The 24,393-nt window shown below is 41.4% G+C and overlaps 3 protein-coding genes across 14 annotated transcripts in view; 1 reads left to right on the top strand and 2 right to left on the bottom strand.

Annotated features, from left to right (window-relative positions):
• The window catches only part of aak1a (AP2 associated kinase 1a), a 43,488-nt gene extending 35,801 nt beyond the window's left edge, over nt 1-7,687 (bottom strand). For 6 of the 12 annotated variants that reach the window (XM_058389288.1, XM_058389291.1, XM_058389293.1 and 3 more), the window contains exon 1: nt 6,584-7,685. In XM_058389288.1, coding sequence (XP_058245271.1) covers nt 6,584-6,749 — 166 coding nt within the window. In that variant the 5' untranslated portion in view covers nt 6,750-7,685. Of the gene's footprint in view, nt 1-6,583 lie in introns of all 12 variants that reach the window. The other 6 variants (XM_058389297.1, XM_058389298.1, XM_058389299.1 and 3 more) reach the window with 3 other exon arrangements.
• Nucleotides 7,688-11,079: 3,392 nt separating this feature from the next.
• Nucleotides 11,080-16,793, top strand: LOC131352946 (E3 ubiquitin/ISG15 ligase TRIM25-like). Its single transcript, XM_058389530.1, has 6 exons — nt 11,080-11,767; nt 12,400-12,495; nt 13,502-13,735; nt 14,256-14,409; nt 14,492-14,542; nt 15,940-16,793. Exons 1-6 carry the CDS (start codon nt 11,198-11,200, stop codon nt 16,476-16,478), a joined length of 1,644 nt encoding a protein of 547 aa, XP_058245513.1. The 5' UTR covers nt 11,080-11,197; the 3' UTR covers nt 16,479-16,793.
• A 139-nt stretch (nt 16,794-16,932) lies between these two features.
• On the bottom strand, nt 16,933-24,293 carry zgc:152830 (uncharacterized protein LOC767682 homolog). The gene is made up of 16 exons (XM_058389531.1): nt 24,176-24,293; nt 23,674-23,715; nt 22,635-22,725; nt 22,371-22,519; nt 21,787-21,895; nt 21,528-21,649; nt 20,991-21,090; nt 20,658-20,733; nt 20,451-20,536; nt 20,225-20,329; nt 19,351-19,426; nt 18,945-19,063; nt 18,143-18,226; nt 17,984-18,041; nt 17,716-17,897; nt 16,933-17,382 (listed from the first exon to the last, which is right to left on the bottom strand). The coding sequence occupies exons 1-16, from the start codon at nt 24,184-24,186 to the stop codon at nt 17,251-17,253; spliced, it is 1,542 nt and encodes a 513-aa protein (XP_058245514.1). The 5' UTR covers nt 24,187-24,293; the 3' UTR covers nt 16,933-17,250.
• Nucleotides 24,294-24,393: the final 100 nt, after the last annotated feature.

The following is a 24,393-nucleotide window of genomic DNA, read 5'->3' as shown; positions in this document are numbered from 1 at the left end:
ATTCAGTCTGAACGTCCGCCAGTACCGCAACTCGAGAACCCACTGCTGACCAGTACACACTCACTGGCCTCCACAGGAGAGAGAACAGTGTGTGCAGTGTGTGTAGTGTGTGTAATGAGTCCAGTGTGTCCTCCACAAGCTTCTTCCTGTGTTTCAGGACGGCCCTCATCACCCATTTTTCACTTTCTAAGGCTCAGAAGTGAACAGTGACTAATCCCCTGCTCGTAGCTCTAATGAACACACACTGACCGCTGGGAGAAACACACTGTACACACACTGACTGCTGGGAGAAACACACTGTACACACACTGACCGCTGGGAGAAACACACTGTACACACACTGACTGCTGGGAGAAACACACTGTACACACACTGACTGCTGGGAGAAACACACTGTACACACACTGACTGCTGGGAGAAACACACTGTACACACACTGACTGCTGGGAGAAACACACTGTACACACACTGTACACACACTGACCGCTGGGGGAAACAAACTGTTCACATACTGTGTACACACAATGAACACACACTGTACACACTCTGATGCAGCACACTGTACACACACACACTGTACACACACTGAACACACTCCGTACACACTCCGTACACTCTGATGCAGCACACTGTACACACACTGTACACACACTGTACACACTCCCTACACACTCCCTACACACTCCCTACACACTCCCTACACACTCCCTACACTCTGATGCAGCACACTGTACACACACTGTACACACACTGTACACACACTGAACACACACTGAACACACACTGAACACACTCCCTACACTCTGATGCAGCACACTGTACACACACTGTACACACACTGAACACACACTGAACACACACTGAACACACACTGAACACACTCCCTACACTCTGATGCAGCACACTGTACACACACTGTACACACACTGTACACACACTGAACACACACTGTACACACACTGAACACACACTGTACACACACTGTACACACACTGTACACACACTGTACACACACTGTATGAATAAATCAGGGGATGAGTATCTATTATTTACACACAGCCTCTACACTCTAACACACACCTTCACTGCCAGCTTACACATGAACTTCTGTAACATTACTTTTTTACTTTCCAGAACACGTGCATCAAGTGCATGAAGAAAGTATTAACTCCCTCTCCTCTGTAACAAACACCTTCTCTGTAACAAACACCTTCCCTGTAACAAACACCTTCCCTGTAACAAACACTTTCCCTGTAACAAACACCTTCTCTGTAACAAACACCTTCTCTGTAACAAACACCTTCTCTGTAACAAACACCTTCTCAGGCTCCAGTGCTGCATTTCACACAGCAGTGTGTGAGTGGAACACATCAAAACCAACAGAGACACAACAACCTGCACTGTACACCACTCCAAACATCTTTAAATACAGGAGAGAAAGTGTACACCTGAGAGAGAGAGAGAGAGAGAGAGAGAGAGAGAGAGAGACAGAGACAGAGACATAGAGAAAGAGAGAGGGAGAGGGAGAGACAGAGAAAGAGAGAGGGAGAGGGAGAGAGGGAGAGGGAGAAAGGGAAAGTAAGAGAGAGAGAGAGAGAGAGAGAGAGAGAGGGAGGCAGAGAGAGACAGAGTGAGAGGGAGAGGAAGAGAGAGACAGAGATGGAGAGAAAGAGAGCGAGGGAAAGAGAGGGAGAGAAATAGAGAGACACAGAAAGAGGAGGAGAGAAAGAGAAAGAGACACAGAGCGAGGGAGAGGGTGAAAGGGAAAGTATGGGTGTGTGTGTGTGAGAGAGAGAGAGAGAGAGAGAGAGAGAGAGAGACAGAATGATCGTGGGAGAGGGAGAAAGTGATAGTGAGAGGGATCAAGAACGAGAAGGAGAGTGAGTGATTGACAGAGGGAGAAAAAGAGACGGGGTGATAGAGTGATAGCGAGAAGGAGAGATAGAGAGAGCGAGAGAGAAAAGTGCATTGTGACATCCCAATATATTACAGCTATTATATCTATTACATGGATGACATCATCAGGTCAGCAGCTCCACTGCACAGACCCACGTGTTGGTCACCTGATAATGTAAAAAGATGTACTACTGCAACGTATAAAAAAATAAATAAACTGCTGGCGGCATGTAAGCCGTGTCATGTCCTGTCAGATCACAGCCTCGCCTCATAGTGGATAAACGTAAAGACGACGAGCCGCGAATCAGCCCCAGAGTGACCGTCAGCACTGACCACTATAATGTACTGCACTGTGTGAGGGGAAAGGCGTGGAGGAGAAGCAGCGGATGTGAGGTCTATCTATATCAAGAGCTGTTTCAGCCTCTTTAATCAGATAAAAAGCCTGTAATAACACACACACACTAACACACACACACACACACACACTAACACACACACACACACACACTAACACACACACACACACACACACTAACTAAATAACACTGGCATCAGGGCTCAGTGATATGATCTAAAGTGGTCAGGGATTTCCCCAGGCTAATTTCCTTAATTTTTTTTTATTAATTAAATTTTTTTTTAATTTAAAATATAAACTTGTAGTTTTATTTTTTTCTACTTTACTTAATTTATATATTTCAGTTACACTTTATTGACTTTTTCAGTGGCTACCAGCTCAAGTGATACCAGCTTTTTTTTCCATGCATGACATCACTTCCTGCATGGTTACATTATCGCAGAAGTCTTTAAATAGATACAGGGAAGACGTTCTCCTACATCCTGTGTGTGCATTCCTGCTGAAGAGGAAAAAAACGAGAAAGAGACTGAAGCAGACTTGTCCGGCTGATGGAGCGCACAGCGCCGGAGAGGATGAACGGAGGTTGATAAGGATGTGGTAAAGGAGTGTAAGAGAGAGGTGAGTGGGAAACGACGAAGCAGAAGGATTTCAGCTGGTGACGTGAGAGATCTAGACGGAGATCTACTTCCTGTGAGCTCACAGGTTACAGCACATCCTCCTCCCCCGCCACCCCCCACCCCCACCCCACCCCCCCGGGTGCTATTTACAGACATCAGGGCTCAGGCATCCTGACCTCAGGGTGACTCTCCGTACCACATGACGTGAGCAGGAAACACAGCAGCTGAAAATTTTCCAATCGGCAAAGCAAGATGTCTCCGCGGTGCAGCGCTCTCCGAGGCGAGGCTGACTTTATTCTCCGATCTGATTGGTCGTCGATTCGCCTCGTGCGTTGATTACCCGACGTTATTTCTGTCTGTGATTCGAATCACACCTTCATATCAACTTACTGGTTTTAATACAGCTTCTACAGCAACAACAAATTTACTGTAAGAAACAAAAACCTGGGGACAAAAATGTTTTTAAAAACTGTATCACGATTCTTAAAAATATTCGAAATACATAATATGCATTAGAAATTATTTTTCTATTTAAAAATTTTTTTTTTTTAATTTTTATTACTTTTTTTGGAGCATTTTATAATTGTGAAATAATTTAACTCATTCCAACCTACTTGTAATTATTTTACAATTAAAATCGTCGATTCTCTTTGTGCATGAATTGTCTGACGTTACTCCTGTCTGTGAGACGAATTACGTATTATATATTATATTAATTTCTAATTTCATTCTAATACCATCTCTATAGTAACAACAACTTTACGGGGGGGGGGGACTGAGGACAAAAATCTGGAAAAAGGAAAAAAAAAGATTCTTACAAATATTTTTAAGAAGCACAATATGCATTAGAAATTATTTTTCTATAAAAAAAATAAAGATTTAAACATTTTTTTAGTAAAACTGCGAACATTTTAAAAATTGTACAATTTTTGTAAAATGTTTAAACTATAATTTTTAATATAATTTTTATATAATAATTGTAAAAGATTTAAAATATCATTTAAGTCATCAGGATATCCCCAAAGATCTCAGAAAAGCATTCAATAACATCATTTTTTCACCACATCGATCCTACATCATCACATCACTGGGAAATGTGTTGACGTTTCCGGTTTAGATCTATTTATTTATCTTTTATGGAACAAGTCTCCGGCGTCAGGCAGGTTTCTGACCCAAAAAAAAGGACGAAATAACGAACCCGATGAAAGAAGCGAATATACCTGCGATAATGTTGTAACATAAATTTTAATGTATAACTTTCCATGACGTTAAACATAACCATAAACGGATAAAAAAAATATCAAATATCATCAAATCAATAAACGGAACTGTAAACACTTTCGAAGGAAAATAACCGACTTTGGAGCACCTGAACTGTTGATTATTTTGCCTTCATGCCACACCTCATGCGAACTCTTTATAATCCTAAATAAAGATGTATAAAGCATGTGATGAGGGATTAATGGTTAGCTCTCATCATAGCTGCTTTCCCGTAACAGCAATCTGCAAGCTGGAGTTTTACACAAAACTCACAGGAGAAGCACAAGGACATGAGTCACCTCACTTTCTCTGAAACAAGGTCAAGAGTCCAGTCTGACTTAGCGTAGCAGCAGTGTTCACCATGCTAACAATCACCGTCTCAAAGCTGAAGCAGCTATGGGTTTAGAAAGCAGGAGCGTTCGGGGTGAAAGAAAGAAGTGGAAATGAATGATGGTGCTTCGTGATCATTTAATCAGCTCAGATATAAAGAACAGAAACTCTGACTGGAAAAGAGCGAGCGAGCGAGGAGCAGTACAAAGTGTCTTCATTAAACATCACGTGTGAACCTGCGTCCAAAAAGTTCCACCCTGATCACACCTGGAGCGATCCGATCACGAGTGGACAGCCGAGGGGTGTGAGACGTTCACACCGGGCTTCGTGAACACGTCTCGTGTGACCGAGTTCGGATTTCATGCATCATTTCCGACGTCACACGTGTTTATTACACCTGGTTTATGCATCTGTTTGTTTGGGATGTGATAGCTCAGTGGTTAAGGTGCTGACTGATTAGACTGATCTGACTACTGATCTTAAGGTAGTGAGTTCAAATCCCAGGTCCACCAAGCTTCCACTGCTGGGCCCCTGAGCAAGGCCCTTAACCCTCTTAAAACGTCCAGCGCTTTCACACTTTCTGAAACTTAGAAACGCGTGACAGATAATGGGTTATCTGCTTTCTTTTCTGCTGTTATAGACACAAGATCCTGCAGAATGTTTTGAGTTGCATACAATTACACAATGTCCAGCTACTGAAACGATGCCGTTACTTAGCGGGTCCTTCGTTTACGGCTACTACCGTGACGTTAATGCTAACATCACAACCCACAGACATACCCAGAAAAACATTTAACAAGCCAACAATCTGCTGATAAGCAAATTTGCATATATTTGAATACTGGAGCATGATAGGCTCTTCTAATTTGTGATGCAATAACACAAGCCTGTCACGTTTTAGGAAGATTTTCAGCTTTCCGAAGAACAATGCAGCATACACACAGAAATATATATTAGATCATTAATATAATAATTTGATAATATTCTGCCTGTATAGTAGAAGTCAAGACTCTTATAAACATGTGGACTTCTGTGTTTGAAGTAAAACATATACACTTTCTTTAACCAGGACATGACTTTCAGGTAACCATATCAACTTAATCAACTATTGAGTGACAAACAAGAATGAAGGGAGGAAAGAGAAGGAAGAAAGGACGTAAAAGGGAAAGGATGATGAGAAAGAGAGTCATGGGAAAGGAATGAAATGGCAAAGGAAGCCAGGGGTAGTAAAGGGAAGTAATGGAAGTGAGGGAAAGTAAAGGGAAGTAATGGAAGTGAGGGAAAGTAAAAGGGAAGTAATGGAAGTGAGGGAAAGTAAAAGGGAAGTAAAGGAAGTGAGGGAAAGTAAAAGGGAAGTAAAGGAAGCGAGGGAAAGTAAAGGGAAGTAAAGGAAGCGAGGGAAAGTAAAGGGAAGTAAAGGAGGCGAGGGAAAGTAAAGGGAAGTAAAGGAAGATAGGGAAAGTAAAGGGAAGTAAAGGAAGCGAGGGAAAGTAAAGGGAAGTAAAGGAAGCGAGGGAAAGTAAAGGGAAGTAAAGGAAGCGAGGGAAAGTAAAGGGAAGTAAAGGAGGCGAGGGAAAGTAAAGGGAAGTAAAGGAAGATAGGGAAAGTAAAGGGAAGTAAAGGAAGCGAGGGACAGTAAAGGGAAGTAAAGGAAGATAGGGAAAGTAAAGGGAAGTAAAGGAGGCGAGGGAAAGTAAAGGGAAGTAAAGGAAGCGAGGGAAAGTAAAGGGAAGTAAAGGAAGATAGGGAAAGTAAAGGGAAGTAAAGGAAGCGAGGGAAAGTAAAGGGAAGTAAAGGAGGCGAGGGAAAGTAAAGGGAAGTAAAGGAAGCGAGGGAAAGTAAAGGGAAGTAAAGGAAGCGAGGGAAAGTAAAGGGAAGCAGTAAAGAAAGAAAGTAAAGAAAGAGAAGTGGGAGAAAGAAGGGTAATTGAGGAGAAGTAAAGGGAAGTGAAGGAAAGTAAAGAGAAGATATGCAAAGGTAGGGAACGAATAAAGATATAAAGAAAAGATTTGAAAAGGAACTGGAGTCTAGATGTCTAGATGTCTAGATAGATAGATAGATAGATAGATAGATAGATAGATAGATAGATAGATAGATAGATAGATAGAGGTGTCTGTTAGTTCACCTTCAGCCACGGTTTCCTCCACGGTGACCTGGTAGCGGCCAATGGTGAAAACGCGGCCGATGAAGGCGCCTCCTCCTCCGGATCCTGCGCCTCCTCCGGCCCCGGCGCCTCCCGAACCGGGCCCGGAACTCACCGCTTCCCGTCGGCTGTCGAAAAACTTCTTCATTGTCCGTGCTTCTGTCTTCACAGAGAGATCCAGTAAACCTTCAGCTGTCACTCATAAAAACATGAAGCCGAGCCCGGGGAGCTTCAGCTTTCAGTTATTGTAGTACTGCAGTGGAACTTACAGGAGCCTATAATCTCATTAAATTATACAGATAAAAAAAAAACAAACAAGAAAAACAAACAAGCTGACACGGTCTAAAAAAAATAAATATATTTATCGTAGGACCATGGCGATGAAATACAAAAAAAAAGAGAAAAAAAAAAGTCACGTCCACTAAACCCAGTAAAGTCTTCAGGTTCTCGTTAGTGCTCTGGGTGAGTCACGGGCAAAAACATAGCTAACGTCAGCTAGCCGGTTTAGCTCGTGCAGCAGTGGGGAGGGGGAAAAAAGCCAAACGTCCAGCAAAAGGCTAACTGTTAGCGGTGTGTCCAGGCAGAAAACACGCCATGTAATCACAAAACAACGAGTCTAGAAGCGCATAAAGCAGCAGAGAGTGCTCATGGAGGTCACTGCTCAGCTGTAGCCCAAACAGGCTGCTGAGCCAATGACGCAAATGTAACGCCTCTAACGCTCACGCGCACCAATAACCCGTTACTCAGTAAACATCCAGCAGCGCTCGAGACCTCAACCGGATTCAGAGCCTTATTATTAAATTATGATGATGATGATGATGGTGTCACTCCGACTCGTCCAGTGAATCCAGGAAACGGCGAGAAGTCAGTCGGTTTAATTCACTTCCTGTCATCGCGATTCAGCAAACCGTCGCGTTACAGATCACACCGAATCGCGAAAATAAACACACGCAAGAAAATATCGCCCCAGCCGTAAACATGCTCCGTAATACACTGTCCAGGGGACTGATAATGTCCAGCGCCGGAATGCAGAGACTTCTGGGAATTGTAGTTTCACCAAACGGCTTGACGTCAGCGATTTGCGTGTGTGTGTGTGTGTGTGTGTGTGAGAGAGAGAGAGAGAGAGAGAGAGAGAGAGAGACGTCATTCAGTGCCGATAACAGAGAGCGCATGCTCAGAAACAGCTTCGCTAAGAATCGCCCGGTGACGTCACAAAATAACCTGCATATATTTGCATATTAATATGTAGAAGAGTTTCTAGACACTTTGAATAGATGTGCATCAATACAGAACCAATTGTGTTTTTTAATCAGAAGGGAATTTTATCAGGATAAAATAGAGTTTAGTCGCAACAGAGTAAAATAGAAATTTAATAGGAATAATTTAAAAGTAAGATATGTTTCAATAGAGCATTGCTATGATATCGGCTTCATTCCGATTGAATACAAACCATTTTATTGCATTAATAAAATGAAGCTTTTTAAAATACAATATATTATCAGATATTCAATAGATTAGAATTTATAAAATATTTACATATCATTTTTTTATAGATAGGTTTAATTGCTATGGAATAGAGTATTATCCAGAAATAAGAGTTTTCTCAGAAGAGAATAAAAGTGTTTTTTCTTTTGCAATACAGTGGAATGTTGTCAGAATGTTATAGCGATATCACAATAAAATAGATGTTTAAATGTAAAATACAGCAGAGTTTTATCAGAATTATTTAGTATATAGTGCTGTGTAATTTTATCAGAGTAGAATATAATAGAATTATGCCAGACTGGAATAAAAACAGAAGTGACTTTGATTATAATAAAATTGAGTATTATCAGAATCTAATGGTGTTATCACATCAGAATTGAATTCAGTGTTATAACTCTATAATACAGTATTGTCTGAGAATAATAGTCTTGTCGGAATATAATAGAATATAAGGGACTTTAACCAGAGTAGAATAGAAGTGAGGTCAATAGAATAGAAAGACAATAGAGTGCACAATAGAAAGGTTTTATCAGAACACCAAATTGTCAGAATAGAATCATTTTTACACAATACAATGCAGAATACAATAACAATTTTATAATGCCAGAAAAGAATAAAGTATTGTCTGAAAATAACAGTTAAGAAGAAATTATAATAGAATGGACAATGTCCCAAATTTAATAGTTTAGAATGAAATGGAATGGAATAGAATATTGTCTTAGTGAAATGGAATAGAATAGAATATTGTATTTGTGTAAGAGAATAGAATAGGATAAAATAGAGTAGAATAGAATATTGTCTCAGAGTAATAGAATAGGAAAATGTCTTATTGTAATTGAATAGAATGGAATAAAATAGAATAGAATATTGTCTTAGTGTAATAGAATGGAATGGAATATTGCATTAGTGAAATAGAATAGAATATTGTGTTAGTGTAATAGAATAGAATAGAGTAAAATAGAATAGAATATTGTCTTAGTGAAATGGAATAGAATGGAATTAAATAGAATAGAATATTGTGTTAGTGTAATAGAATCGAACAGAATAGAATGTTGTGTTGAGTGTAATAGAATGGAATGAATATAATAAAGAATATAATAGAATATTGTGTTAGTGTAATAGAATAGAATAGAATATTGTGTTGAGTGTAATAGAATGGAATGAATATAATAAAGAATATAATAGAATATTGTGTTAGTGTAATAGAATAGAACAGAATAGAATATTGTGTTGAGTGTAATAGAATGGAATGAATATAATAAAGAATATAATAGAATATTGTGTTAGTGTAATAGAATAGAACAGAATAGAATATTGTGTTGAGTGTAATAGAATGGAATGAATATAATAAAGAATATAATAGAATATTGTGTTAGTGTAATAGAATAGAATAGAATAGAATAGAATGCTAGTGTAATGGAATGGAATGGAATAGAATATTGTTTTAGTGTAATGAAATAGAATAGAATATACTATTGTCAGCACACACACACACTCACACACACACACACACACTCACACACACTCACACACACACACACACACACACTGTGGCTTGTTAGGTAATATCTTTAATCAGAATTCCTCTCGTCATTTCTAAAGCAATTTCTAATTCCTAAAATATAAAGTTTGTAGTCTGTTACATCAAAAAGCTAACAAATGCTGCCCCCTAGTGGTATCTGTTATACTTTCTGTACATAACTTGCTTCAAACTCTAGTGATGTGTTGGTGTTAATTAAGGAATTGTGGGTAATGTAGGAAACCGTCATCCATCATGAACAGATCAATATATCAAATGAAGAACTTCACATGAAAACAAAAATCTGAATTCAACACAAAATAAACTTGGACACAGCTCGACACATCAGACGTTCACTATAATATTTTAAAATGCAGTATATATTGTCCAGGGTGGATCCTTTTAATTTACATAAAAATGTCCTTTCATATTAAATATATCATTTTTTTCCCTTGACATTTCTCTACTGGAAATGAGTTTTATAGACCTAGACATCATGCCATGAAAATCATACATCCATAAATCAGTTAACTAAACTATGAGCAGTGGTCAAAGTTAAAGGAAACATATACTGTACAGATTCTGTCATAAGTCCTTTTAAAAGAAAATGATCAGTTTTGTGCTCTTAGAGAAATAGAGATTATGCATCACAACATGACCCATGAAAATTTCAACAAAGACATACCCAGGTTTCTCTGTAGCAAATTTAGAATAACAGAAATAACATAAAGAGAGAGACAGAGAGAGAGACTAAACATGTATAGCCTGGCTAGAGAGAGAGAAAGAGAGAGAGAGAGAGCGAGCCTGAAGGAAGCAGTTAGACCTGATTTAATGATGGCTAAACAGTGAAGTGTAAATCACACACCATGCTGACTAATTCATTTATCTGAATAACTGGAAAGACTAGAACACAGAGAAGAACAACTCTCACAAGATTCATGATTCTTATGAGAAAACTGACGTGTAGATTTGAGACACTTCACACGTTTTGCTGTGAACGCTTGATTCGATTTTTTTTATTCATTTTACATAATTTATTTATTTTCACGTAATTTTCTTCACAGGATAAATATTATTAAACGATTTGATTTTTTATTTTCACACACACAAAAAACCTAATTCATATTTATATGATTATTTGTTATTATATCATTTTGATTATATATCAGGAAGTATATTACTCACACAATGCACTGTAGTGATACTGCAGTGTCAGTGCTCTGTCATACTTAATCACATGTTTTCCACATAATCACATGAGGAAAAAGTTTGTGATCAATGCAGTGTTTAATAATAACTGGAATCAGTAAATGGAAGGGAATGATTTCTATTAATTCTATTTTAAACAATTAATAAATTTAGCAACAGGAAGCGTTTGTGTTTTTCTGACACAGCTAAACTATCCAAGAGCATGGCATCTAGTTGAGATTTTCCAGTTCTTTTGCATGACACATTGCGCAGTTCCTCCACCCACAGGTGTGTAATACGACACTCCTGCATAATCAGTATCCGCATCTCTAAAGGAAACAAAAGCAAAAGCATTTTGTTTTTTTTTAACACAGTTTGTTCCGTCTTTCTGTGAGCGCAGGAACATGGCCGAAGCTGTTCTAACAGCGCAGGACTCCTTCTGCTGTCCAATCTGCCTGGATCTCCTGACGGACCCGGTGACCATTCCGTGTGGACACAGCTTTTGCCTGAGCTGTATTAACAGCTGCTGGGATCATAAAAAAGATTATGTCTGTCCCCAGTGCAGAGAGACGTTTGCTCCGAGGCCCGTTCTCAAGAAGAACACCATGCTGGCTGAACTGGTCGAGGCACTCAGTAAGACGAGACTCCGAGCGGCTCGTCTTGACGCTCGCCCCGGGGACGTAGATTGTGACGTCTGCACCGAGAATAAGCACAAAGCCGTCAAGTCCTGCATGGTGTGTCTGGCCTCGTATTGCGAAGCTCACATCCAGACTCACTATGATTCTCCTGCGCTGAAGAAGCATCAACTGGTCGAGGCCTCCGTGAACCTTCAGCAGAAGATCTGCTCTCAGCACGGCAAGCTCCTGGAGATCTTCTGTCGCACAGACCAGAAGTTCCTTTGTTGCTTGTGTGTAATAGATGAGCACAGTGGCCATAAGACAGTCTTACCTGCAGCAGAAAGAGCTGAGAGAGAGGTACAAATCTTGTGTTTAAATGTTGCATAGTATTGTGTATTACATCTAATATTAGTGCTACATTAGTACTAGTTTCATTCCAGGGTCTCTAGTTATGTACTAAGCTTGGGTTTATGAGTTGTGCATGCTTATCCCCATGGCCACATGGGCTTCTTCCAGGTTCTCTGGTTTCCTCCTACCCTCCAAAAGCAAAAATTCTTTCTTCACATATCCTAACTTTGGGGGTTGGGGTCATGATACAGCACCCCTGGAGCAGGGCAGTCAGGGGGCTTGGTTGGGGACCCAACAGTGACAGCTTGTCAGTGCTGGGTTCGAACCCTGATCATCCAATCAACAACCCAGAGCCATAACTGCTTGAGAGACCACTGCCTCTTTAATTGAATGGTAGACCAGCTCCTTCAAATTGCCTGTAGGTAACAGTAGGTATACAAACTTTCCTGCCTTAATAAATCTTCATGTGGTTATGAAGCAGAAACTGGCCAAATTTGAGAAGGGGAATTAGAACATCCTCGACCCTGACCCATGGTCACTCCTCTGGACCTTGTGTTTAAATTCTACACAGTATTGTGCCTGTAAAACATTCTGAATGGCATGTGGTACTGAATCGTGATTGTATTGTATTTTGTCTACAGAAGCAATTGTTGGAGACATGGAGGGAATCCCAGCTGAGAATCAAAGAGAGAGAGAAGAAAGTACAAGAGCTGAAACAGAATATGGAGTCTCTCAGGGTGAGTAGTGGAGGAGAGGAACTCAGGAATGTACTGTGCTGGATTACATTCTAACAGATTTGGTCCTCTAGAGAAGTTTCACCTATTAAACCCCATCTCGTTCTGATACCTTGGTTTTAGATGCAACACAAAAAACTTGTCTGTCTTGTTACAGTGGTTTAACATCAGTGGTCCTTAGATGTACCATTTGGAATAGAACATAAGCGTAATTTAAATATTTCCTGATTTAAAAATGTCTGCAGTTGTTTATATGCTTAAGGACCTGTGTACCTTTTAGGGTTTATTCCCACCTTGAGCTCCGAGTTCCCAGAATTAACTCTGGATCCATTGCAACACTGATCAGACTAAATCCCTTACTACAATTGACTGAATAAACCAATGAGTGTTGTTGTTGTTGTCCTTTTGTTGTTTGTACATTTGGTCCACATGTTTCAATTTGGTACAGGTTTTATGCCAGATCCTGGTGCAACCCTCCCATTTAACCCATGCCTGGGACCAACACTGAGAGTTAACTCTTCAGTGGCTGGGTTAGTTCCCTGCCTGAGAAGAAGGGAATAGCTGCTTTTTAAAACTGGAAATATGGCTGTGGTGTTTGGGAAGTGTAGGGACTCTACATGTGTCCTTTCAAGGTCTAGTTTTACTTAGCTAGAGTCTCAGCATATCCACACCTACACACCATGGCCTGAGTATATCTGCTGGGCAAATCAATTATTCTTCCACCAAAAGGCTATGGTGTCTGAATTACAGAGAGTATATCAATGGTCCAGTCCTTGATGCTCTTAGTGTTTGTGGTCCAATGATATTCAATGAGCACTCAGATATATTCATAGACATACTGTATAACTGGAGGAATTGCCCCTTTTTAGAGTTTGAAAACCACAGAGAAGTAGATCGACTGCAGGCTAATGGCTGCTTTTTATAACCAACCCATTATTGATACAGTGACTGTGAAAAAACACTATTCCAGAGATTAAGGATGTTATAACAAGACCTTTTCTCTTAACAGCTCTCTGCACAGGAATCTGTTAAAGAAAGCGAGCAGCTCTTCAATGATCTGATTCAGTCCATTGAGAAAAGACGCTCAGAGGTGAAGGAACTGATCCAGGCTCAGGAGAAAGCTGAACTGACTCTGGTTGAGGAACTTATCAAGAACCTGGAGCAGGAGCTTGATGATCTGAGGAAGAGAGATGCTGAGCTGGAGAAGCTTTCACATACAGATGACCACATCCACTTCCTCCAGGTAAAACAATCATCTGTCCAAGGGGCAGCTCTGATAATGGTACACTTTTTTTGGGACACCCCTCCAAATCACTGAATTCAGGTGTTGTTTTTGAGGGGTTGGGCTCGGCCCCTTAGTTCCAGTGAAAGGAACTCTTAATGCTTCAGCTTCATAACAAGACATTTTGGACAATTTCATTCTCCCAACTTTGTGGGAACAGTTTGGGGATGACCCCTTCCTGTTCCATCATGACTGCACACCAGTGCACAAAGCAAGGTCCATAAAGACATGGAGGAGTGAGTTTGGTGTGGAGGAACTTGACTGGCCTGCAAAGAGTCCTGACCTCAACCAGAAACTGCGAGCATTAGTTCCTTTCACTGGAACTAAGGGGCCGAGCCCAACCCCTGAACTCAATGATTTGGAAGGGTGTCCCAAAACCTTTGGCAATATAGTGTATCTCTATAAGGCTACCTGTGCTTGAGCTCTAAATAGCATTGCCTCACTCCATCTGTGTGCTTGTTTTTTTTCTATCTTTCTGCAGAGCTTGCGGTCTTTCTGTGCTCCTCTCGGACTTGGAGAGTTACCCAAGTTTGTGATCAGACCTAAATTTTCTACAGAAGAACTGAGGAAAGTTGTGTCTGGATTGACTGAACAAGTGGAGAAGTTCTATAAACTGCAATTAGTCAAATCTGAAGGTAGAAGGAGTTATGTATAAAGAGTTTGTGTTAAGGAAAGCTAGAAGCGGAGATGTAATGTTTTTGTCTTGTTTTTGAATAGACCACAGCGCCTTGCTGCCTGAGCCGAAGACCAGAGAAGACTTTATGAAATGTGAGTTTCACATACCCTTTATTATCAATCCTTGATTAGTGAATCCTCTATCTTGGTACAATGACATGGATGGCCTCCTGAGATTGTGTTTTTGAGCTGTGCATGTTATCCTCATGTTCACATGGGCTTCCTGTGGGTCCTCTGGTTTCCTCCTACTCTCCAAAAGCATGGTAGACTAGCTACTTTATATTGTCCCAAGGTGTCAGTGAGTATACAAATGATTCTGCTTTTAGTAAAAATTCATGGGGTTGTGATACAATTTTCTTTTGGGTTCACATCTGAGAAGTCTGATTCGCGCTGTCTGCCACTCCAAGATATATCAAGGAAAGGTAGTGCCAAAAGAGTCACACAGGGTCGGGCTTCCAGTTGCAGTGCCTTTCAGAGTTTATTAAGACAGACAGGGAGTGTTTATACAAACCAAAGACGTGGTCTTTGTCATTATCTATATCTATAATCTATATTATCTGTATGTGCAATATCTATGGATAACGAAAGGGGTTCAACAATTGGGATCAAATCTGTCAACAGAGATGGTTGAAGAGGTCACTACAAGTGGGCTAACGTCAAAAGGCAGTGTCCATAGGTAACAAAAAGACACTAATGATGGATATCAAAGGTGCCAAATGAGGTGGTGGCAGATATCTCTACGGGTGGGTTGATGACGGAGTGTCTGTGCTCGACACATTGTTTATTCAATCGAAACAAAGAATTCTTTGGTCTTAAACAAAGGATATCGTGGTCATAAGATAAGGTCATATACAAAACTAAAGACATCACAAAATCAGCAAAGGGCGTTTCAAGATATATTCAAAATATCAGGTTGTAAAGCAGGAACTGGTTAAATTTGAGAAGGGGATCTAGCACATCTCTTGACAGGGACCCATGGCCACTCCTCTGAACCTTAACCCTTTCAGTCTACCAGATAGTAGAGCTGTTAACTCTGTCCAATATAAAAGTAGAAGGATTCTGTAGGTCACAGGAAACCACAGGTCCCAAGTACCCCGAAGAAAATGGGGGGAAACAAGAAGTTAGATACGATAGATAGATAGATAGATAGATAGATAGATAGATAGATAGATAGATAGATAGATAGATAGATAGATAGATCGATAGATCGATAGATAGATAGATCGATCGATAGATAGATAGATAGATAGATCGATAGATCTTTATTGTCATTGCAAGTACAGGTACACAGCAACAAAATGGCGTTTAGCATCTACCAGAGGTGCAAATAGTAGTATATATATGTATATACAGTATATAGGGGATATATAGCACTGGAGCTTACTACCAGGGATTGACCAGTGACCAGGAATGGACCATCTCTTTTTATCTTTCTTTAATCAGTTTAATAAACCTTTGATTCTTAAACATAGTTTTTGTGCCTGAAACAGATTTTTGTCAGCTGACTCTGGATCCAAACACAGCGCACCACCGGCTCTGTCTGTCTAAGGAGAACAGAAAAGTGACCGTGGCTCGTCAGGCTCAAAAACGCCCGGATCATCCCGAGAGATTCGACATGGTGCAGCAAGTCCTGTGTAAAGAGACTCTGTCGGGGCGCTGTTACTGGGAGGTCGAGCAGGTTAGCAAGAACACCTGTGCAATCGCAGTGTCTTATAAAAGCATCAGCCGGAAAGGCAACAGCAATGAGTCTAGCTTCGAGCAAAACGACAAGTCCTGGAGTTTCACTTGTTTCAAGTCGAAATACTTCTTTAAGCACAATAACAAGGATATCGAGGTTCCTGTAGAGACATGCTCCTCCAGAATAGGGGTGTACCTGGACCACAGGGCAGGAACTCTGTCCTTCTACAGCGTCTCTGACACCATGACCCTTCTCTACAGAGTCCGCACCACATTCACTCAGCCTCTCTATGCCGGCTTTCAGATTTATGGTTACGATAACTATTTTCAAATCTGCGGTCCTAATTTATAAAAGCCTGACGTGTCCGTTATCTGCTTGCTTCTTACTGTGTAGGATCTGATGAATTGTTGTAAACGAAATGATCCAGAGTGTATTTCTAAATGAGATTAAACATCATCTTTGCTGTGTACATCATAGTGTGCAGATATCAGGTCATTTCTTAAAGCCTCTGCATGGACTCGTTACTCAATCCGACTTCAGGATTTCTGCATTTAAAAAACCACAAGCTTGTTTCTTCTTGCTGACTCGACTAGATTTATTTGAGGAGCCTGAACATGTACTGTACCATTGTGCCATTCATACACAACAAAGCTGGGTGTACAAAACACACCTTTCCAATTTGTCGTCATCCCTGAGTATTCTCTTGTACAGATCTCATCAAGGAAAAGTGAGAGGGTAAGGTCTGTAGGGATGAAGTGATGGATGGATGGATGGAGTGATAGCACTGCAATAAAACAGACAAAGCCACAGACAGATGGATTTATTTTGAGCAAATTACATGTAGATGAAAAACTGATGTGAGAACCATCACAAGCTGCCTAGCCTGGAACCAGTCCACATGTTTTCACTGGTCTGTTACAAAACCGGATCATGTTTTGGTTTACGATCAGTGAAAATGTGGGTCAGTTCTCACTGTCCCAGGTACAGCACAGTGTTGATGCTACACGAGTCATAAATCACAGAAGAATACGATTCCGCAGGATACACGGTGATACTCTAGTTCTTGGTGTGAATTAAATGGACACCGAGGGCAGGGGCAGTGAAGTGCTGGACAGGAGGCATGTCAGATCTGGAAGATGTATTTGGTTGCCATGGCGAGAAGAGGAGCTCCGGTGGGGACTCCTGGGAAAGGACCACTGGAACCAGCAATGTCAATATGAGAGTAGGGGAGAGGCTTCTCAGAGTCCACTCCATGCTGAGACAGAGAGACAGACAGCAGACATACAGACAGAAGAGAAGAGAGAGACAGAAACAGAGAGAGAGAGAGAGACAAAGAGACAGAGAGAGAGATTTTGTTTAAACATTTTGAATGTGATGATCAGAAGACCCGTAGTGTGTATATATATATATATATATATATATATATATATATATATATATATATATATATATATATATATATATATATATGTGTGTGTGTGTGTGTGTGTGTGTGTGTGTGTGTGTGTGTGTGTGTGTGTGTGTGTGTGTGTGTGTGTGCGCGCGAGTGTGTGTGCGAGTGTGTGTGCGAGTGTGTGTTAGCGTGTACCTTGTCCAGCCCGGAGGTCATGATGAGGAAGGCTGCAGGAGTCTGGTGTCCGCGTGGCGTGGCAGACGAGGGCAGGTTGTTACACTGCAGGATGTCCTCATACTCAGACTTCCCTTTGTGGAACTCGTAATCCTCCCTACGGATAGTGGACACCTCGAACATGTCTCCCAGAACCTCGCCCGCTGACACACACACACACAAATAAGTACAAACAGCATGCAGTATGATCCAGCACACATTTAATACAAGATGTTGCTCTCTTCCACACCTTTCTGCCACTTTGCGGCGTTGTTGTCACGACGTGCAGCTCCATTATCCATGATGATCTAAACACACCAGGTCAGAGTTATTTACAGATTTAAAAACAACTCAAGGCACTAAATTCTGTACACGGTGTGAGATACACTAGGAGTGTAGGGGAGATTACAGAGTAATTGGGTCCCATGGCTCTGATGGCGTGACCGGTTAGAGTAGCGATGGTGAACAACTGTGGAGAGACTTCCTTCACCGCCTGAGAAGAAACACACACACAGAAAACCTATTTAACATACTTTTAAAATCTTCTACCTTCTAATTTCTCACGTTTACAGCTGGGTTTTCAAATGATTCGTGTGGTCCTTAAAACCAAACCTAAAGGCAACACAGTTCCATTTGGTCTCTTACACACTGTCTTATTTACACACACTGATACTGATACCTGGAGCAGTGTTCAATACCGATAACCCTCCCAAGCTTTAAATTAGAGAGGTTAAATTCACGTCCAGCTGTTACAGGATGTGACTGAATTCATTCGGGGTTTTTTCCTCTTACTAATATCTGACTCAATGTTTTTTTTGCTTGCTTTGCTGCCCTCAGCCTGATACCAGTCCTAGACACCACCTCTAACAAACCCACAGAACTGTACACTCACCTTTAACAAACATTAACCTAAAGGTGTTGATGTTGGTGTGCAGTGCAGGCTCACGGTCAGCAAAGTCCAATCTTTATTATGTAAATAAGGAGACACTGCACACTGCTGTTAAACTAAAACCTACAGTGCTGAGGATGATGGTGTCAGAATGTCGGACGACACGGACAAACGTTAGTGTGGAACTTTGGACTCGTATCAAAGTCACATGACCGAGAATATGATGCCACATGATATGTACTGTAGAGCTCAGAGAGCAGAATAACCTACTGCTAAACTACAGAACCAGCTCCCATCAACAGCTGGATTAGTGTGTGTGTACCTTTTCTTTCATCTCACAGAGCAGGTCCACCATGACCATGCGTCCTTCAGCGTCAGTGTTTCCCACACGCACCCTGCGACCAGCTCGAGATACGATCAGCTCATCAGCCACGTAGCAGTCTGCAAGCAGATACACACACACACACACACAATAACAATTATTTGTGTCTTGCATGCTTTATGACACTAAGTAAAAGGAGAAAGTGGAGGAGCAGGAGGAGGAGAAGCAGGAGGAAGAGCAGGAGCAGGGGCAGGAGGAGGAGCAGGCAGGAGCCTGGAGAGACTACACAGGCTCATAAGAAATCAGCATCATATAAATTAAAAAACCCAGCAGTCGTGTGTGAGAAAAGGGTTGAATCAGCACACATTCCCCCTCACACACACAGATCTGTGTCAGAAAAGCTCACCTGAACCCACACTGTTGCGCACCATCGCCATGGAACCTACAACCTTCAGATGCTTGGGCTTCAGCTTGGCCAGGATCTGAGACCGAAAGGAAAGAAGTGTTAAATGGAGGATGAAATGAAACTCCTAACATCAACTGAGCTCTTACACACTTTCATCAGAATGAGAAAAACACAATCATAAATAATGAGGAGATTAATAAACTAAGAATGAAATATAAATGATCAGGAAATTACATAATGACATTAAGGGCATGATTATATTTATTAAGTTAATAGTGACTTAAACAACTGTTCATTAGTGGAGTGGGAAGTAAAGAATAAACCCATGTGTGTATCTTTTTCTCTCTCCAACACACACACACTTTTTCTCTCTCCAACACACACACACACACTTTTTCTCTCTCCAACACACACACACACACTTTTTCTCTCTCCAACACACACACACACACACTTTTTCTCTCTCCAACACACACACACACACACTTTTTCTCTCTCCAACACACACACACACACACTTTTTCTCTCTCCAACACACACACACACACTTTTTCTCTCTCCCCAGCACACACACACACACACTTTTTCTCTCTCCCCAGCACACACACACACACTTTTTCTCTCTCCAACACACACACACACACTTTTTCTCTCTCCAACACACACTTTTTCTCTCACTAACGCAAACACAGTCTCTCCCTCACACTCACTCTCTCTCTCTTCCTCACACACGCGCACACACGCGCACACACACACACACACACACACACACACACACACACACTCTCTCTCTCACACACACACACATAGTCTCTCTTTATCTCTCTCTCACACCTACACACACACACATACACACTCTCCCTCTCTCTCACACCTGGAAGAAACCAGCTACAGCAGCAGATCCACATTTATCTCTGTGCATGCCAGCCATGAACCCTCCAGCCTTGATGTCAGCTCCACCGGTGTCATAGGTGATACCCTGCAGCACAACACCACAGGTAGAATGATTGGAATGCACACATGCATGTGTGCGTGCGCATACACACACACACACACACACACAGTCTCTCTCTCTCTCTCTCTCTCACTCTCCCTCTCACCTTGCCCACCAGCATAAGTGTCTGCTGAATGGATCCTTCACCACAATACTCAAGATGAATCACTCGGGCCTGATGACGTGGCACAGCTGCATGGCACATGCGTGCACACACACACACACACACACAGTGGTCAGTAATAAGCTATGACTGAAAGTTGTAAATACTGTACATATAAATACTGTAATGTCCTGATGCAGAAACTCTTACTGTTAGCACAGCGATTAACTGCAGCCAGACACGGATACTCCTTCTCTAGAGCCCTCAAATCACTCACCACCTTCACCTGAGAGAGAGAGAGATGGAACAAAATAAAGACATAAATATGTCATGTAAAAGAAAGAGAGAGAAACAGAGACATTCAGTGAGAGATAGAGCAAGGGGCAATAAAAAGGACAGGCAAAGAGAGAGAGAGAGAGAGAGAGAGAGAGAGGAAGAGGAAGGGGGCGGGGGAAGAGATGAAAAGAGAGAGAGAAAGAGAGAGACTCTCTATACAGTGATAGTAAGTGTTGGTGGTTATAGACTGCAGTGAAGTTATTTAACCTGCACACATGTGTCCTTGAACACTTCCTGCACGTATTCAGCTACACGCGGTGCAGCCATACGCTCTGGATCAGAACCACCGATGTCCCGATACACTACCCTACACACACACACACACACACACAGGAAATAGTGTTGAGTCATAAAATCTTGTTTGCACAGATGCACAGATTAAACTTAAATAAACTTAAATATTAAATTAACAGCCTAAGAAAATGTAGCATTCGTTAAAAAATCTCTTATTCTGAATATACAGAATATGCAAATTAGGAGCAGCTGAACAGTTGCAGTAGATGTACAGTAGTTGCAGTGTTACAGCTGAACCGAGTTACACAGGTATTTATTTAAAAAAACAAAAACACATAAGCGACTTCAGCTTGGATGAACTGCGAGAGCTTGAGGCACCGGCTTCAGATCCAAGCAATAGGTAAAAAATGTTATTCAACAGAAATCATATACATGCAAATGTGCAGTTAAGTCACAGATTCACCACACACACACACACACAAATAAAACCCCTCATGAACCTATACTCACCTTCCGCTCTCCAGAGCCGTGGCCAGCTCGGTGATGTGGTCACCCTGAGCCTTGTCCTTCACCCACACACCCAACACTGCCACTTTATGAGGAGAAGGTTTCACCTCCCGCAGCTCCAGGGGCTAACACACACACACACACACACACACACACACCATAACAACAAAGACATCATAATGAGGAACACAGCAGTGTTTAAATAAACACACACAAACACATTTCGATAATTAAACAGATCGAACAGGGAGACAGCTCTCACCAGGTACAGAGCGTGTAAGGCTCCCAGGACCGCCGCCAAGGTGTTCATCTGATAAGCGCTGTGTGGAGGACACACCAGCAGTGGACGCTGCATACCCGCCTTCATGGCCCTGATCAAACCAGACTTCAGGTCAGAATCCTATCAGTGTGAATCTTTATAAGCAAAGAGCTGGAAGAGGGAAATGATCAAATAGCCTGGAGCTGATTCTCTTCCTGTAACAGTGTCTTACGCCACAGCAATTAAAAAGTGCGGCACTTTATACTGGTTAATCTGGTTGTTTATTTAATGCTGTGGAACATTTTAGCAGCTATAAACAGTGGTTCAGTTATCTTCCTCCTCCTCTCTTCCTGCGTTAAAGCTTTAATACTGACTCTGGGGTTTCCAAACACGCTAACTAAACGCTATAGAAAATTATTTCGGAGTAACTAGACTGTGCTTTGTGATTAAGGATTAAGATCCTTATCTTTATATGAAGTGGAAACAAAAAAACAACAACAAAAAAAAAAAGTGACCGGTTCTACTCCAGTGCAACAGAGCAGTGAAGAGCAGAGATCGTTCTGAAAGAGTGAGCCGAATCTGCTGACCTCTTGATGCCGCTCTCGGCGGCGTCGCTGAAGCGCCTGACGTCATCGTAGTCCCGGTTGAGCGGTCCTGTAGGGGCGAACACAAGCCTGTCTCCTGGCAAACCCACAGCCTTCAGGATGACCACATTGTCCACCAGTGAGCTGTCCACCTGAGAGAGAAACAGTTCAGGAGAATATCCTTCTACAGCTCTATATTGATTGTATGTGTGTGTGTGTGACAGAGAGAGAGAGAGAGAGAGAGAGAGAGAGAGAGAGAAAACTCACAGTACTATAATCCTGCAGAGGAGCTTTCAGTCCCTCCAGCTCACCAGGAAGGCCATCGTAGTTCTGAGCTACCAAAAGGACGCCGTCGTAACTGTGAACGACAGAGATGTTTCACTGAAGGCTTTCCTTTTTAATACTTTCCTGTTACAGACAAGCATTATGCTGCATAATTAATAAACAAAATGAAATTCAGCTCTCAAACACTGAAAGCCTTTCACGCTTCTACCTTCAAACTCTGGGAGGTGGAGTCATACTAAACTAATGGACACTAAAACTTCACAGTGTTTAGCTACAAGTCTGTTGATCTCAAAATGGGGCTGAGGGACGCCTCAATAACTACTGTGAAATGGAACGGAAATGAAATGCAGTGTTTCAAGTCAACAAAACACTTGAAGACGCCGAAGTCATACAGCAAACAGACTTTATCCTATCTGATAAGTTACTCAATTACTGATCCGTGTAATGTTTAGAGATACAAGCAGCACACAATCTCACGTTTTGTGTAAGAATATAGTAGGATATAGTGGATGAGGAAGATGATAAGAGTTTGGTCAACAAGATATTAACACTATATATAACACTATATTGCCAAATGTTTTGGGACGTCTGCCTTTAAATGCAACATAAATGTGATATAGAGTTGACCCTCCTTTTGTAGCTAGAACAGCTTCAACTCTTCTGGGAAGGCTTTCCACAAGGTTTAGGAGTGTGACTAAATAAAAATTCATTTTTGACCATTCCTCTAGAAGTCTGGCTCGCAGTCTCCGCTCTAATTCATCCCAAAGGTGTTGTGGTCAGTTGCTCCACACCAAACTCACTCATCCATGTCTTTATGGACCTTGCTTTGTGCACTGGTGTGAATTCAATGATTTGGAGGGGTGTCCCAAAAACCTTCGGCAATATAGTGTATCTCGGAAGCGAGACTTCAAGACTCGGCTGCGTCCAAGCGTTTGTCAGACATGTCTGACCTGATAGCAGAGTGTAAAGTCTAACGTATCTGTATCTGACAATGAAGACCTCTGTCCTCGTAATTACTCACTTTTTGTCCTTGTAGTCAGAAGTCCACTGAACAGGCTGCACACTGGGGGGAGATACAGGGAGATTTACTTGATGCACACACAAAAATAAATAAATGAATAAATAAAAAAAGTCTTGAAAATTAGACTGAATATTAAACATGTATAAGGGTAAATACATTACAATTCAAAAACAGCTGAACTCATCATTCACATGATTCACATGATTCACAGGAAGTGAAACCACTTTGACATTTTCATCATAGTAATGTTTTTTAATAATAATACAAGAAAATATACACAATATACAACTTTTTATTTCAATGAAACAGAGAAAGAACAAAAGTACATAAACGACAGTAAAAAGAAAACAAAACACATAAAATAAACACCTCTTTCACAACCTGAGAAGCAACATGCTTTCATCTGACGTGCACAACTAAGTGTACCTTCATTCAAAATACACCTAAACACACAGATTTATTTATTATCTTTTATTTTTAAGCGCTGTTTAGTTATCGTTACCTCAAAGCCATGTCCGCCGGTTTCCTCTTCGCAGCAAGAGAAAATGGCTCGATCCCAAACGCCGCGCTGCTCCCTATATAAGCGCACTACGCGTCATATGAAACGCGACGGTTGTGAAGTGCACTACGTTATAGGGTGAGCTGCTGTTAGGCGTTGAGCCACTGAGGCCGGCTGTCAGCTGAACGGGTGATCACGTGACCGCGGCGGGCGAACTCCAT

This window comes from Hemibagrus wyckioides, linkage group LG05 (genome assembly GCF_019097595.1).
Source record: "Hemibagrus wyckioides isolate EC202008001 linkage group LG05, SWU_Hwy_1.0, whole genome shotgun sequence".
NCBI classification, from domain to species: domain Eukaryota; kingdom Metazoa; phylum Chordata; class Actinopteri; order Siluriformes; family Bagridae; genus Hemibagrus; species Hemibagrus wyckioides.
This window is presented reverse-complemented; position numbering and strand designations above follow the sequence as displayed.